Consider the following 15,611-nt stretch of genomic DNA (forward strand, 5'->3'; position numbering starts at 1 on the left):
CAACACAGCCAGCTGGATTTCCTAAGTTTGTTTAAGATTTCTGGAGTTAAACTTTTTTTTCCCTTCTTCTTTTTTCATTTTCAGTATTGACAACATTTAACTAACTTCAAATTAAATATTTGTGGAAAAATAAGTTTGTCTTTTTACTCAGAGAAGGCAATTTTTTATTTTTATTTTTTTACTTTTACCAATGCCCCACTGAAATAACTTGTTTAAAGGGATTTGTTACCATCATTGCATTAATTAAAGAGAGCGAGCGTCTTTTAAAGGGATTTTCAGATGTATTTTTTCCTCGTGCGTAATTTCTTCTTTAGTTCATATTTTGCTACCAACAGTCAAAGCAAGTGGCACAGAAATCTGGAATCAGTATATTTCATTTTTTATCTTTTCAGACTCCAAAAACACATGTCGTTTTGTATTTTGTTTGTTTCTTACCTTTCTTTCATAATGATGCACCAAGCACCTACAGTGGGACGAGAAGCAGGTGTGTATAAATAAGAGCAAACAACTGTTCTGCTTTTATTTCCTTTGGCTGTGCAGTGACTGCAGTTTTAATTCTGCTCAGTGTCTTAATATTCTTAAATGGCTCCAGCCATTGAGGTGCTACTTAAAAGCAAACCTCATGAACGTTTCAAGAGCTTGCTTGTTTTACTGTTACACTTTACAATCTGCCCTTTTAGTTGCTGCCATGACATTTTTTTTTTATTTTGCTTATGTTTTTTAATCTCTACCAACCCTGATTTGTCTTAAAGCATGCCTGGCAACATTTTGTTTTACAGTTTAAATTAACAGAATAAAAATCAAATAATTCAGAAAAGACCAGGAAGTTCACTAAAAAAATAACACAATTACTCATATTAAGACATAAACTGACTAAAAAGATAATAATTCAACAAGAAAACCAACTGAAAATTAGTCAAAAAGTGAAACAAAATTATAGCAAAATTAGGTTAAATGACAACCCAGACATGCAAAACAACCATATTTAAGCAGCAAACTGAAACACTAATATTTATTTTTTTAAACATATCTAAGAAATAATAATGGGTATGATTAACACTATTCTCAGACAAAAAATTTATTTACACAAAAACAAACTCAAGTAAAAACTGTGCCAAATAACTTCACTATAATTGAATGTAAAAAGCAGCAAATGATTTACCAGTAAAAAAAACTGCAGCATACTGATATTATATTTGAAACATGTACAACTGACAACACAGCCCAGTAACAATGAACTTATAGTTTTGTTTTGTTTTTTTGGGTGGTGGTGGGGGGGTTACAGTTTGTCAAAAAATAGTTCTCAGAAAGCTTTAGTTTCCAGACAGAAACTAAAGCTTTCCTTCTGGCCAATTAGCACATGAAAAAACGCCTTGTCTAGAGAGACAAAACACAATGCAGGCACAACAAATCCCAAATATTTCTGCGTTTTTCTGGAAATATTTTTACCTAATGACAATCAGCACGCAGCACATTTCCACAGCTCATTTCTCTGCATCAGCGAGTAATTAACAATCTCCCATCAAATGAATTAGCTCAGCCCTTTGAATAGCTGCTCTCATCACTCATCATGACTCAGCTGAGCATGGCAGATCGGTGTAGAATGTGTCCTGACGATCGCAGTGCGTGGAGCAACGTCAGCCGGGGTCAACCGTCACGCACACGAGTCTTCAACACAGGCTGACAAATTGCTGAAAGCGTTGATGCAGGGTGCATATAAATTTGACATGGGAGTGACAGTGCTGAGCTTTGGTGTATTATATCACATAGAGAATAGAGAAGAGATGTGACTCTCTTCTCCCGATTGGCTTGTTTAGTCTTTTCCTAAGACTAAGCAATAAGGAGATTGTCAAAACAAAAATGCACACCAACTGATCAGACTGCATCAGTTGGTGTGAAAGACACACACCTCTTTTTTCTTAGCTGGCACTGTCTTAGTCTGTGGTGACTGAGACAGTGCCAGTTTCACACTGGGCAGTGCTGTCCAGTACATTACTGGATTCAATTTTGGTGGTTGTTTGGTTCCTTAACATCCTAATCAATTTCCTTTTCACGCGTGACAAACCGTTTGAGTCAGATGGCCGCAACCTGAACACAAACGTGTGTCCAGTAAATTGCGAAAACATATCAAACATTTGCTTTGACACACAGTTTATAACCAAATAGTGCAGTTTTGACAAACATTGCGCAATCATTTGGAAGGAAATACTACTTACTGATAACAACATACAACTATCTTCTATTTTCTAACTTTCCAGAGCTTACTTATTGTAATGGGTTACAGTACTCCATCATCAAGTACGGAACTGTTTTTGTTCTTGTCCTTGTATGAAGAGACATTTTTAGCTACAAGGATTTTGACATCAAGGTGATACAAGAGCAGGAGGAAACACTGCAAATTGCTCCAGAAACCACATTTCCTGCTTGCTGCCTCACCTATAAGCGTTCAGAGCATTTCCTGTTTGTGTGAACCTCAACCTTTACTCTGTGTCTCTCATGGTGGCCCCCTTGCTCCACCATTATGACCAGTAACTTCCTGTGAGTCAGCCAGCCGGCAGCCCAGCTCGTCCTGACAGGACATACGTTCACATGGGAAGTCGCGGGTCTCACACATACGACAAGTAATCTTGCGGTTGTGCATTTGTGTGTGCCTGCGTGTTTACCTTCACAACCCATGAAATGGAAGCCTACTGGAAGCCCTGTGAGATTACACACCTGTGTGATGTCTGAACGAGCGTCTGTCTACAGACAACCCATCCCTCCCCCCCTCCCCCCGGGGGGACACCTGCTGCAGGCATCATTTTCACCAGACTCCCTTACGGAAGATCAGGTGTGAATTGCTGTCTTTCTCGTACTCGCCACGGCTCTCCTTCTGTCGTCAGACCTCCGCTTCTCCAAAAATAACCAGAGCGCACGAGTCAGGGTCTCAACCTCGCTGTTCTCCGTATCCTGACCTGTAAAGTGGACATGCATGGACGTCCGAGTGGTCTCTGACTGGTGGATGAAAGAAAAGTGCAGAGGTTTGAGTAATGCAGCTGTGACAGAAGAAGCAGTAAAACGTATGAAACTGGAAAAGATGAAAGAAATGAGTAAGAGTGGTGCTTCATGAAGGCTGTTATTGTCAGAGGAATATTCCTTTGCAACAATATTCACACGCTGGAAACTTTTCCTAATTTCATGTCGTTTGAGTGACATAGAATTGCTTCAATTAATATTAGTGCGATTTTATGTCGTGGATGAACACAAAGTGATGCAAACTTTGATGTGGCGAATAACAGTCCTAAGTTTCAAAATGTCCTATTTGTTTAAAGAGGCGGTATTATGTAAAAATCAACGTTTTGAGCTGTATACTATAGCATAATAAAATGCTACTCCGTGAGTGTCGCCTTGATTATTTTCTCAGGACCTTCTTGCTGAAAGGCAACAGTGCTATCAATTGTTCAACCATGCATGACCAAAAATCACTCCAAAAAGATGTAAAATCACCCAACTACCAGGAAAAATTAAATGGATAAAAATGTTTGGTTTTTTTTACTCACTGAAATATTTACAGACTCCACATGTGGCTCACTTTTGAGCAGATCTTTAATCCTAAATAAGTTGAAAACCATACACCATTTAACTCCCATGACACAATAATGCACTTCTCATGAAAGCCTGATTAAAAAGCATTAAATACATAAAATTTAGATTCACATAAGTGCTTGGGTGAACAGATTTATCATGAAAAGGTACATTTATTTCAGCAACTTAATAAAAAAATTTAAAAAAGGGAAACGTACAATATAGATTTCTCATAGTCAGTGGTATATTTCAGCTATTTCTGCTTATCTGCTGAGATGAGACATAAAAACTACGACAGATGTAGTTGAAGTCCTGGATACATCTGTGTGTGGTGCTCTAACGGACCTTTTATTTTATTTCATTATTATTTGAGAATGGGAAGGTTAAAATGACACATATAAATAAGTAAAATAGATATTTGTGTTATGTTTCTATTTTATGAGAAAATGAACGTCGAGTTTCCATTTTAGCTGCAGCCTTAATCCTCTAAAGTGTCTTAAATAAATACATAAATATTTATGTTGGTTTGTATTTAGTGAATCTGTATGGGAGTTTCCCTTCATAGCTTTCAAATACTGAAAGAAATTAAATATATTGAAATGTACCTGTGATGAAATATTATTTTTCCATAAAACTCAAAGGAAAATGCATGTTTTATTTTAACTTCCAAATATTTTATAAACAACAAATAAATCACATTATTATTATTATTATTATTATTATTATTATTATTATTATTATTATTATTATTATTATTATTATTATTATTATTATTTCCACAACTTCGGAAACCACAATTGTGTGGACATTTTTTTCAATTAGCCTATTTATTTATTTTTGACTAGTCAGTCCTTTTTAATTCAAGAATATGACCTGATAACATTCTCTTGAGTTGATTTTTATTTTTACACCTTTATATGCTCATTATAAAGTCATTACTAACAGTCTGGTCTCGCTGAGAAGCAGCAGTCCTGCTCACCTCTCTCTGCCCACCCTGGACATTTTGAGCCGTGACGTATTTACTTACGGGAGGACGTGATTTTTCACACAGGTGCTTCATCTGCTTGCCAGTGCGACTATTTGGGGAAGATAAGCTGCGCCTCTTCACTCCTGAGCCGTTTTATGTCTTCCTTCAGCATCCTCGCTGGTTGACGCGCAGTTTTAGTCTGTGCAGCCAAAAAGAAGAAGAAGAAGAAGAATAAGAAAAAAGGAAACAAATTGCTACTTCTGACTGCGAGTTTGCGAATAGTTCTTGAGGTTTTTAGGGCACCTTTTCCAAAGCGAAGAGTTATTAGACAGTCGAGGGCTGAAAAAGATGCTTTATTGTTCTAAACAAATACTTCAGTCCTTGTTCTTTGGATGCCTGGCTTTTCTTGCTGTGACCTCTGTTGTGAACGCAGAAGGTAAGACAATATTTTAAACTTTTGTTGCTAATGGAGTAATGTTTTTGAGACTTTTAAAGGTAGTTTTTTAGGTGCGTGTCAAAAAAAATTAAAGCGATAAGAAATAGTGAAGCCACAAAACGTCCGTTTTCGTGCCCTGGTAGTTTGGTACACTGTAAAACACAAACTGTTGGGATAACAACAGTGGCAAAAATGATCCAAAACATTAAAAAGGGAATAGTTTCACTCATTACATTGCGGTGAAATTGCACAAACGTAACCCCCAAAGGACCTCTTAAGTTATTTTATTTAGCAAATTTCAAAATTACAGTACAGGTTAAATTATAACTGGTTATAAAGATATAACTAGCTTTTTTCTCTTTTGCAGTAGGATCATAATTAAGAACCATTGTTTCTTTTATGATGTAATCTTGTGGTAAAAATTAACAGAAAAGAAAGCTTGGTTTTTAGTCAATGTAAGAAAAATGACTGAAATAATAATGATAATAAAGCTTTTAAAATATATCCTAAGAAGGTGGCATATTCAATTTTTAAAAAAGCATTTGTGAAAGCTCTGTTAGCTAGCAGGTTAGAACTGTCACTAAACTAGGTAAAGCTTATGTTTTTGATCCACTCACCTTTCTTAACCAACAATCCATAAAACCTTTGCTAGGCTAATTTGTTTATAATGCAGCCCATGCATAATGTTAACAATGTTTCCTCTGTTACAGAGACCCTGAATAAATATGCAATGCACTTTTCAAGTAGTAATTTTATTTTTTAAGCTAAAAAAAACAGCAACCTGGCTCTCCAATAAAATATGGCTGCCCTTCATGTTAAATCATGAATTAAATGTGACAACCATATTTTTGGCAAAGTTTCTCTTATTACCAGATTTGAAGAATGAACAAAAACACTAAAAAAACCAACAACTAAAAATAGGATGTACACTAAAAAATGGGATAGATTTCATTTGGAAACTATATTTTTGCTAAGTCAGGTTATCCTACTCTGATATTAAAATTTGTTCGATAATCTGAAATATCTAAGTGTCACAAATAAGTGCAAAAGCTGAAAATATAAAACTCAATAAATTCAATAACATCCATTTTATTGCCAAACTATCTGCTTTTGGGCATATTGACTTTTCTGTAGGGTTTGCTCTGGTTTTCTCGTCCCATTCGACCTTCTGTTATGTTTAATTACAGCAGTGGTCATTTGAAAATCCAACAATATGTCTTGTTTTGCAAAAAAAAACAAAACATTCCGAGTTTGTTGTTTTGCATGCTGGCAAGTTGAAGGGAATATGATGTTAATTGTGAAAGGGGAAAAACCAATTAGATTGGAGCTTGTCTTCACTTGTCATATAAAAGTAATTTTGTACTTCAGCAAGATCTTTAACACGTTATATCACGTTTGCCTCTGTTTTATTACATATGTAAACATTGGTAGCAACATGGAGGAGACTATTATCTATGATTGGTTTTCCAAATCATAGTTGATTTGAGCCAACCAGTTAGTATTAGCAGAGTAATAACACAGCAAAACAGCTCAGACTACACAAGTTTCATTAAGTTGAAGGATTTATCTAGATGTTTTCTTAATGCAAATTTGAATTCTGTACAGAAACAATCTTGAACTCCATCCCATGATGTCAGAAAACTTTCTGACCCGTCGCGCCGTCTCTCCTCAGGTCGTGTGTTTGTTTTAGACCCGAGCAGTTTGCAGGCCTTCGGGAAACCAGAGCAGGCGTGTGCCTCGCAAAATGCCCGCCTGGCGTCAGTGGAAGAGCTCCGTCAAGTCGTGGTGGAGTGCTTCTTCTCTCACTGCACCCGCGGGTGGCTCTACGGAGGCACGGTGGGGTAAGAAAATGAGCATTTGTCTTCCCGCCTTTGAGGGGATAAGCAGGGAGATTTCTGGAGACGATCAAAGCTCCCACAAGTGTGTGTGTGCGCCGCCTGTACGTGTGACGGAGGTTACAGGAACGGATGAAAGAGGAAAGGAAGCGGAGGGAGCGCTGTCTGTTTTAGCAAGTGTGGGAAGATACGAGAGTGACACATTTCAGGGAGGAGAGAAAAAGCAGGGAGCAAAAGACGGAGAAAGGCTCCTCTGTCTCCTCCTGAGGGATGAGGGAATTCTGAGCCGGGGTGTCATGTCGACAACTGCCTCCATTTACGCCCCACGTCTCCACAGCAACGTGAGATGCTGCTTTCATCCCCCCCCCCACCCCGAGAGACAGAAACAGAAGCACGTTTGATTTAGGAGGGAGACAGGTACAGTGATAGATGGTTGACAGCATGCACCGTAACTTAGGTGGGAAGAGGAGATCCAAAATCTTATAGTAGGTTTTTGGGTTATGTGGTTCAAATGTAGAGAAAAGTGACAAAACTCATGTAGAAAAATGGAAGCAATTATGATGTTTCACTACAGCGGTGACAGACATAATGCTCAGCATGTCGAATTTCATAAACAATCTGCTATTAAAAGTTGTTTTCTGGGCGTAATTGGCGGTTGAATCTCATTTATTAGAGGCCTCAAAAGTTAGATTTATGCGCAAAGATGTTTGTTTTATTCATCCATTTTCCTTCAAGGTTAGATTTACATATTTTTGTGAGTTAAATGATCGCTGCTCTTGAGTTGTTTTTGATTTTTCTTTGTCTTCCTAACTTTTTCTATCAGTGGTGTGAACTTTCTTTTTTTTCCCCTCCTCGGTTCCATCACTATTTTCTTACAGTCTTCACTGAAACATTGTCAAGAGGTTTTTCTGGTGTGCTGCTATAAACAAATACCATCCAGCCTAACTCCCATACATTAACATCATCTTCTTACTTGTCCATCACTGCAGGTCACTGCTGAGTGTTGCTCCTACAACACTATATTTCATACATACAGATGTAGACCTTTTGGTTTCACATGTAGCATAAAGGTAATAGTGTGACAAGCAGCTCTTCTTTTATGTGACAAATGTTACTTTCTTTAACAGATGCTCTGCAGGTTTATAGGCCAAGGTTTTACCAGTCTGTGTTTTTCTTTTCTGCATCTTTTCTGTTTTCTGTCACCTAATGCTGATTAAACAGGAGCCATGAATAACACTGCTTCTCCAGACACATTTTTCCCCAATCGTTTGATTAGTTCAGTTGTACTCAGACTCATATATGTCAAAAGCAACACCTGCTTCCTTAAACAGAATGCAACATCATACTTCTACGTTTTCATTTTCATTTGTATTCAGGCTGGTAGCCCATGATAGTTACCGTATTTTCCGAATAATATAGCACACCTCTATAGTCCGGAAGCCACGCGCACAAAGTTTTTTTGTTTGTTTTTTTTAAACCTGGAAACGTACATATATAACCCGCACCGGGCTATAAGCCGCTGGTATCTCCACCGCTCTCTCGGTTGTCCTCAAGGACACTAGATGGCTTTAATAAACCTCCTATTAAGGACGCAGCCCTCCGTCTCCAACGCTGAACCATGGATTTGTTCATGCCGAGCTTACGAGCAGCGGCTATCGATCTGGCAGTACAGATCGATAGCCTTCAACTTAAAAGCTGCATCATATTAACTTCTTCGTGGAGTTTCCATGAGTTTGAAAACATTTCTTCGCCGTGCCTGCTGCTAGCATGTGCTTGTCCTAAATGAAAAGCAGCGCTTTCTTCTTTGATTTCCAATTTTGACTTCCAATGATTCACTTCCTGCTAAAGAGCCCCCTGGTGGTTGAAGAAAATCTTTTAAGTTTTACAAAAGCATGACGTATCTAGCATAAAAAATACTTTGTAATTTAACTTTATTTATTTATTTTTATTTGTGGTTGATGCCTTACACATAACTGTGAAAACAAGGCATAATTTTCCTTCCTCTTCACAACTATGAATTACTTTGTTGTATCACAAAAACTCTGAATAAAATACACTGATGTTTTGGTTCTAATGTATGGAGAGCCATTTCAGTCAAAATTAAATAAACAAATGAATGAATATCTAAATAAATATCTGATTTAATCAATAAATACATATATAAATAAATAAAATAATATACAAATAAATGAATACATATTTTAAAATTACTTATTTGTAAATAATATACAAATATAATAATAAACAAATAAATAAAAATAAGGTGATTAAATTAAGAAGCCAATTAATCATAAGCTTTCTTATTTACTGATTTAATACATTTGGCTGAAATAGGCTTTCCATAGTAATGTGACACCATTTTTAAAGGTTTTATAAGAGTGAATACTTCCTGATAGTCTGTTGTTATACCATTTGTGTGTCTGTCTGCAGAACGACAGTTTGTAATGCTGAGGGGAGTTCACTGAAGGCTGTTAATGTGAAGACAGAAAACGCTACAGAGGACACTACACACTTGAGTGCCTTCTGCATGAAAGACAAAGGTCAGTGGTGTAAATATTTTATAATGATACACCAAAACCATAAATGAACAGTGGTTCTTTTCAGCCCTCTGTGTGATATTTACTGTGCTTTCTTCTTGGGCGTATGCATTTGTTTTGGTAAACCTAATGAGTGTTTCTGATCAAACTTCAACCATAAAGGAATATAAAAATTTCTTAACATGAACAACAATGCAGATACTTTTTGTCTTTAATATTTTTGTACACATTTTTACAAAATAAACTACTTTTTAATTCATCCTAAGATTGACTTGAGTGAAATGAAGCGACATTTATATTACTTTGAAGAGAGTAATCTTTACTTTACATCATCTGTGTCATTTTTGACGTTGGTAGCTGTGACCTGTGGGGATCCTCCATCGTTCCCCAACGCCCGTCTGCAGGATCACTCAGGGTTTGAGATGGGAGACGAGCTGCTGTACTCGTGCACACCAGGTTATGTGATGCCCAGCGGTCACTCTGCCTTCAGCTTGCTGTGTGACAGCTGCGGCGAGTGGTACGGGACTGTGCAGATTTGCATTAAAGGTAAATTTTGTATTTAGATTAGATTTTAGATGTCTTATGAAATGTTTTAAAATATTAAGGAGAAAAACCAAACAGAAAATGTGAAGAAAGGGAAGGGTTTCATGTTTCGCTTCTTTAAAGTTCTAAGGCACTTGTATCTTGGCTACAAACTTTCTGATGTGAATTGTGATGAAAATGTTTGCTTTGACTATTCATAATGTGGCCATGTTCATTTTATATTAAAAAAAAGTCTGCTGGTTTTAACTTCAACCAGCTCTGAGCAGACGGTTAGTCTGTTGGATCTGTCATGTTTATGGTTTTGGTTTTTAGATGATTTCAGACATGAGGATTTACAAGATGATTTATGAATGACAAACCTCTTCCAGGTCTGTTGTAGCTGATGTTAGCTCTGCAGTCTCATGCAGACTCCCAATCTTAACATGAAATATATAATTTTATACGATGTAGCTCTAAATTTGATTAATGTCTTGTCATTTTATCTTTAGGTGCAACTGAAACCCATGTAGATTACGAAGACAAGTTTGAAGATTCCTATGAAGAAACAGATCATGATCATGACAGTCAAGAAGACATATTCAGAGATACTTCTCAAGAAGGGAAGGGGATTCTGCAGCAGCAAGAAACAAAATTTTGGGTCAATGTAGAAGAGGATCACCAGGATCGCCATGAAATGCATAATATTGGAGTAAAGGTGATTAATAGCAGTAGAACCTTTGGAGGAACTGTGGATGAAGTAGCAATGAGAGAGGAAGATGCTTTCACGGTCCATCCCAGGTTTGAGCAGGACAGTACCAAGTTGGTCCGGACTGGTGCAGCTCCAGCCACAAAGGAGCCTGTTTCTCTTCTCTCCCAAAAACACATGTTCTGGTTCCCCTCTGAGGCTTTCCAGGAGGAGGTATCGCCCATCCCCAGCGACTCAGTCACACAAGCAACACAGAGAGCTTCTGGTGCCCTGTCTGAGGAGAGCAAAGAAAACGAGAGCCAAGAAAGGCTGGAAAGCACCGACTCTGTCGATCATGACGATCATGACGATCATGACGATCATGACGATCATGACGATCATGACGATTATGATGATGATGAGAAAGGCAGAAATAAAGATCAAGATGATAAAATATATGACAGAGATGACAATGATGATCAGGATGACAGCCGCCATGATGACCTGGACATCCATGAAGACGACCGTACCGATGATCACGATAATCAAGATAATCATGATAATCACGATGATCACGATAATCACGATGATCACGATGATCATCATGATCATGATGATCATGGTGATCATCATGATCCTGACAGTCATCAGGAAGAGGATTTTGATGACAATATGAAGCAACCGACTCACTACAACAACTCGGACAGACCTGATCGCAGAGTTGATGATGATCATGATGACCATTATGACATGGGCGAGCACGAAGACGGCAGTGATCGCACCAAAGAATACGATGATCGTGATGATGCATACGACGATCACCCAAGTCAGGAGGATCATGATGATGATCACAAAGACAATGATGGAGAACATCCTGATAATTCAGAGGAACATCCAAAAAGTGACGATCATGATGATGGAGAGGAACATTATGATCACGATGAAGATGACATTCACGATGATCGTGAAGACAAAGACGAGGAGAGATATGACGACCATGATAGCCATGAAGATGATGATCATCACCCACATCTAATCATTTCTGTAGCCAATGAGCCGCGGCCAAACATCACCCAGAGGGAAGAAGGAAGTAAGAGCACTAAAGATAGTACTTGGCTTGATGGATATCCTGTTGACCTATTTGACACAGAAAATAGTGATTCCACAAAAGGGCAAATGGGAACCAGTATGGCAAAGACAACAGACAAACCCAACGATGTGGAAGTACGTAAGCGGGTTCCTCACTTCAGTTTGTCAGACGGAGATACATCCTTCACTATGGCACCTAAATCCAACCAAGGGAGGGAGAAGAAGAACTGGCCTGGCTCCAGGACTCCAGCTACCTCATCTGACCATTTAGAGCGTTCAAACTCCCCCTCAAACTCCGACACCCTTGATTACGACACACAACAAGTTCCTCCCACCCACTCCTGGCTGGACGACCTCACCAATCACCCTTTCCTAGATCACGGCCCAGCTCCCCCGGTGCATGATGGGAACACGTTTCCTGGAGTGATGGAGGAACACACTGTGGACGATCTGCCAGGTATGATGGGTGAGATGGAAGGAGAGAAGAGGAAGACGATCTGTGTGGGTGAGGACTGTCCGCCCCACCCTCCAAGCTCAACCACCCAAGGGGCAAAGGTGGCCGCCATCATTGTAGCGGTGTGTGCCGTGGCCACCGCGGTCATCATTGGAGTTTGGTGTTACAGACGGAAACAGCAGAAAAGTTCACTGTACGAGATGAACGGAAAAGGTCAAAGCCAGAGCAGACCGGGCCAACAAATAGAGATGCAGCAGAAAGTGTAGAAATGGAGAACGAGGACGTTAATGAAGAGCAGAGACAAATATAGAAGAATTAAGATAAACAAGAGGAATGAACTTCCCTACATCACATTAGACACTACTACAGATGTGAACACTTTGGGTTTGATAACTAGCTGCATTTCTGCTTCTGTGAAAAAAAACCTTGCTGAGTTAGCTATAAATATACCCCCATATTATTACTTTAAAACTTCTGCATGTAGCTGGATGCAAACAGGCTGGGCCTAAAATAAAGAAACTAGAAAATACAGGAAGCTATTCCTCCATGACTATATCAACTGGGACTTCCGAATTTAAATGTTTTCATAATTTTACTGATGCTTGTTTGTATTTCCCTGGGTTATGCTAATTTTTTACTTTTTTGAATGCCTTGATGCTTTGCTGTAAATCAAGAATGTCAACCCTTGGAATCCATTGTCATACAAGCTTTAGATCTGTTGCATCTTCAGTATGCCTGATTTACATAAATGCTTTTAACAGGTATCTGCACAACTTGATAATATTCTCCAGTTATTTGAATCAGGTGCGTTGTACAGGGTCATGCATATACATAAACCCCAACTAACATGTGGTTAAATCTCTCTTTGCGCCTTGAAGAGAAGCTTTTCGTAGCCATCAACTAACTTCTGACCACTCTTTTGGGAGAGTTCATTTAAACTGGTAGGTTTTCTGACGTGGTGCACCAAATGTCAACAGGATTTAAGACGAAGTTTTGCTTTGCTAACTCTATGCTAACAAGATTTAGCCATTCCAAAACCAGTGTTGATTTACGATGGAGGTCAATGTTTTGTTTGGACAATGTGGTGGGAAAGCAGCGTTTGGTAATCATTTATTCCACAACAAACATCCATCTGACCACAACTATTACCCTATTTTACTGAGCTTTTTTTTTTTTAGTTTAAAATATGCACTTTATTCCAAGTTATTTACTTATATAACATGACTGCTATGACTGTGCAGCAAAACATAATCCACCAGTCATTTTACTTCATTGTTGGCTCATTGGGTAATGCAAAGTAAGTTACAGAAATGCAGACATGCACGATAATGCAAAACAGGACAAAGTAAGAGTTGTGCTGGGTCGGCTGGTGAACTTGACCTCAGTTGGCCCCCCCCAAATGAAACTCTGCTTAGGAACTGCTTTAAAAATGGGCTGGGTCTGATCAGCATCACCGTTCACAGTGAAACCAGTTTTACTTCACCATGAACTGAGAGGCTGTGAGGTGGCATATGCTGTGAAATGGAGCTACGTAAATAAATTGAATGGAATGGAATGAAATTGAATTTAATTAGATTTTCAGCTGACAAAACAAATGGCCTTCTGCAGAAAGTTTTATCAGGCAAAGTTCGAATTTTTTGGTCCAAATGCAAAGACGTGTGTTTGGCAGAGTCAACGTAATAACACTCAACCAAGTGTCAAGTACAGTGGAGGCAGAATCTTGCTGTGAGGCTTTTCTTTACTGCCAGAAGTACAAAAACTGATCACGTCACGTTTCCAGACTGCTGGAGGACGACTCGGAGAGAAATCATGCATGCATGTAAAGTTTTCTGCATGTCAACTTTGTGCAGAAAGACCCTAGGGTGGGATTTGAACCCAGTTCTAATGTCCTGCAACACAAATGAGAAAATACAATTTTCTGCAAACACTTCTCCTTCATCCGAGTTCCGCCGTGTTTTGATTCAGCCCTTGAAAGAGACGTTAGTGAAGATATTAATTAATTTTTCTACCACTACAGAAAAAGAAAACCTGTCCCCTCAACACACATGCTCTAAATACAAACTTCCTCTGAAATCTTCCCTGGAGAAGATATGTGGAGATTTTCTCAGTGCAGGCTGGTTAAAAATGACCAAGATTGATTAATTTGGTCAAGTTAGCTAAATGAGTACAACTGTATTTATGTGTGCACTGTAAACGTGGTATTTAGTTGTTTCTCTGTCTACCCTGTGACAAATACCAAATAGAAGATGTGCTTTTAAATGTTCAAATGTAAACACATTTAAGCACTCAAGTGAGTTTATATACAAATATATCAGTTTTTATAGTTTGGTAAGCAAGTAACATATGAAACCGACGTTATATATAACTAGTGTAAATGTTGTGAATGAGGTAAGACACTTTGGCATTGTTGTCCATTGTGGTTTCTTGTGTAATTCACTTTAGCTCCATAAAAATGATGTTTAAAACTGCTGTTATTTCAGGAATGTTGGTGAAGAAAAGGAGTAGTTGGATCTGGCAGCTCTTTGTTTGCCTGATTTACTTCCTAAACTTTGGAAAAAAAATCAAAGTAGTTATTTTCCAGACTTTAAAGATTGAAAGATTAAAGTGACGACAGGATGGGCAAGACATTTAATTTCTCTTCATGTGAGTTTGTGATTATCTGCACATGTATGGCAAATATTATGTCTTCTTTATAAAGAAAAAGAATTTGTGTCAACTTGAGTCAATGTTATTTTCTTAGTTTATTCTGCTGTAGTCAGGAAAGAAAAAAATAATTTCACACTATTTTTGGTAAACAATTGTGATTATAGTCATGACAATAAAATAAAAGCATGATGATAATATTATAAATATAACATTTTGAGTAATTATTTCGGTTATATATGCAGTGAATAAAAACACTTTTAAAGTTTCTGTTGATCTCAAAGTGTGAAGATTAGTCCAGAAGTACATCTAAAATTCACTGTGAAGGTAAAGCGTGTTGTGCTTTCTTGGTCTTAATAAACATATAAAATGTGTTTCTGTAAATTTTATTGAAATATTCTATAGTTAGGATGAAATACAGATATTGTCCTACAAGGAAATAGTAATATATTCATAACCACTTTTTCACATTTTGTCATGTTACAGCCACAAACTATGTATTTTATCAAGATACCATTTGATAGTAAAGTGGAAAAAAAACTGATTGATGGTTTTAAAAATCTTTCTAAATAAAAATCTGAAAAGTGTGGCATGCTTTTATGTTCTGTCCTCTCAAGTCAGCACTTTGTACATTTAAAAAAAGATGATCCAAATTAAATCACTTCAATTGGTTATAAATGACCGAATTACATTTATCCAAGTTAATTTATTAAGTTTATTGAGTTACATCAAGTCAAAGTTCAATTGTTAAATTACTTGTAAACCAATTGAAGTAATTTATTTAAGTTGAAGTTTTGATTAGCTTATATAAAGTATTGCCACAAATTCTCACACGGATTTAGGTTCAACCTTTGACTGTGCCGTTGCTTTTATATAAAT

General features: G+C 37.7%; 1 protein-coding gene across 1 annotated transcript; it reads left to right on the forward strand.

The window, feature by feature from the left end:
• Window positions 1-4,557: 4,557 nt before the first annotated feature.
• susd5 (sushi domain containing 5) lies at window positions 4,558-15,319 on the forward strand. The gene is made up of 5 exons (XM_008421896.3): window positions 4,558-4,967; window positions 6,640-6,808; window positions 9,233-9,342; window positions 9,697-9,885; window positions 10,371-15,319. Exons 1-5 carry the CDS (start codon window positions 4,880-4,882, stop codon window positions 12,353-12,355), a joined length of 2,541 nt encoding a protein of 846 aa, XP_008420118.1. The 5' UTR covers window positions 4,558-4,879; the 3' UTR covers window positions 12,356-15,319.
• Window positions 15,320-15,611: the final 292 nt, after the last annotated feature.

This window comes from Poecilia reticulata, chromosome 11, assembly GCF_904066995.2.
Source record: "Poecilia reticulata chromosome 11, P_reticulata-male-v2, whole genome shotgun sequence".
Taxonomy (NCBI): Eukaryota; Metazoa; Chordata; class Actinopteri; order Cyprinodontiformes; family Poeciliidae; genus Poecilia; species Poecilia reticulata.

Excerpts from the sequence above, each read along its gene's own strand:
- susd5 (XM_008421896.3), top strand. The coding sequence starts at position 4,880 with ATGCTTTATTGTTCTAAACAAATACTTCAGTCCTTGTTCTTTGGATGC. Across the intron at positions 6,809-9,232 it reads CTCTACGGAGGCACGGTGGG|AACGACAGTTTGTAATGCTG; the intron begins GTAAGAAAATGA and ends GTCTGTCTGCAG. Across the intron at positions 9,886-10,370 it reads TGTGCAGATTTGCATTAAAG|GTGCAACTGAAACCCATGTA; the intron begins GTAAATTTTGTA and ends TTTTATCTTTAG.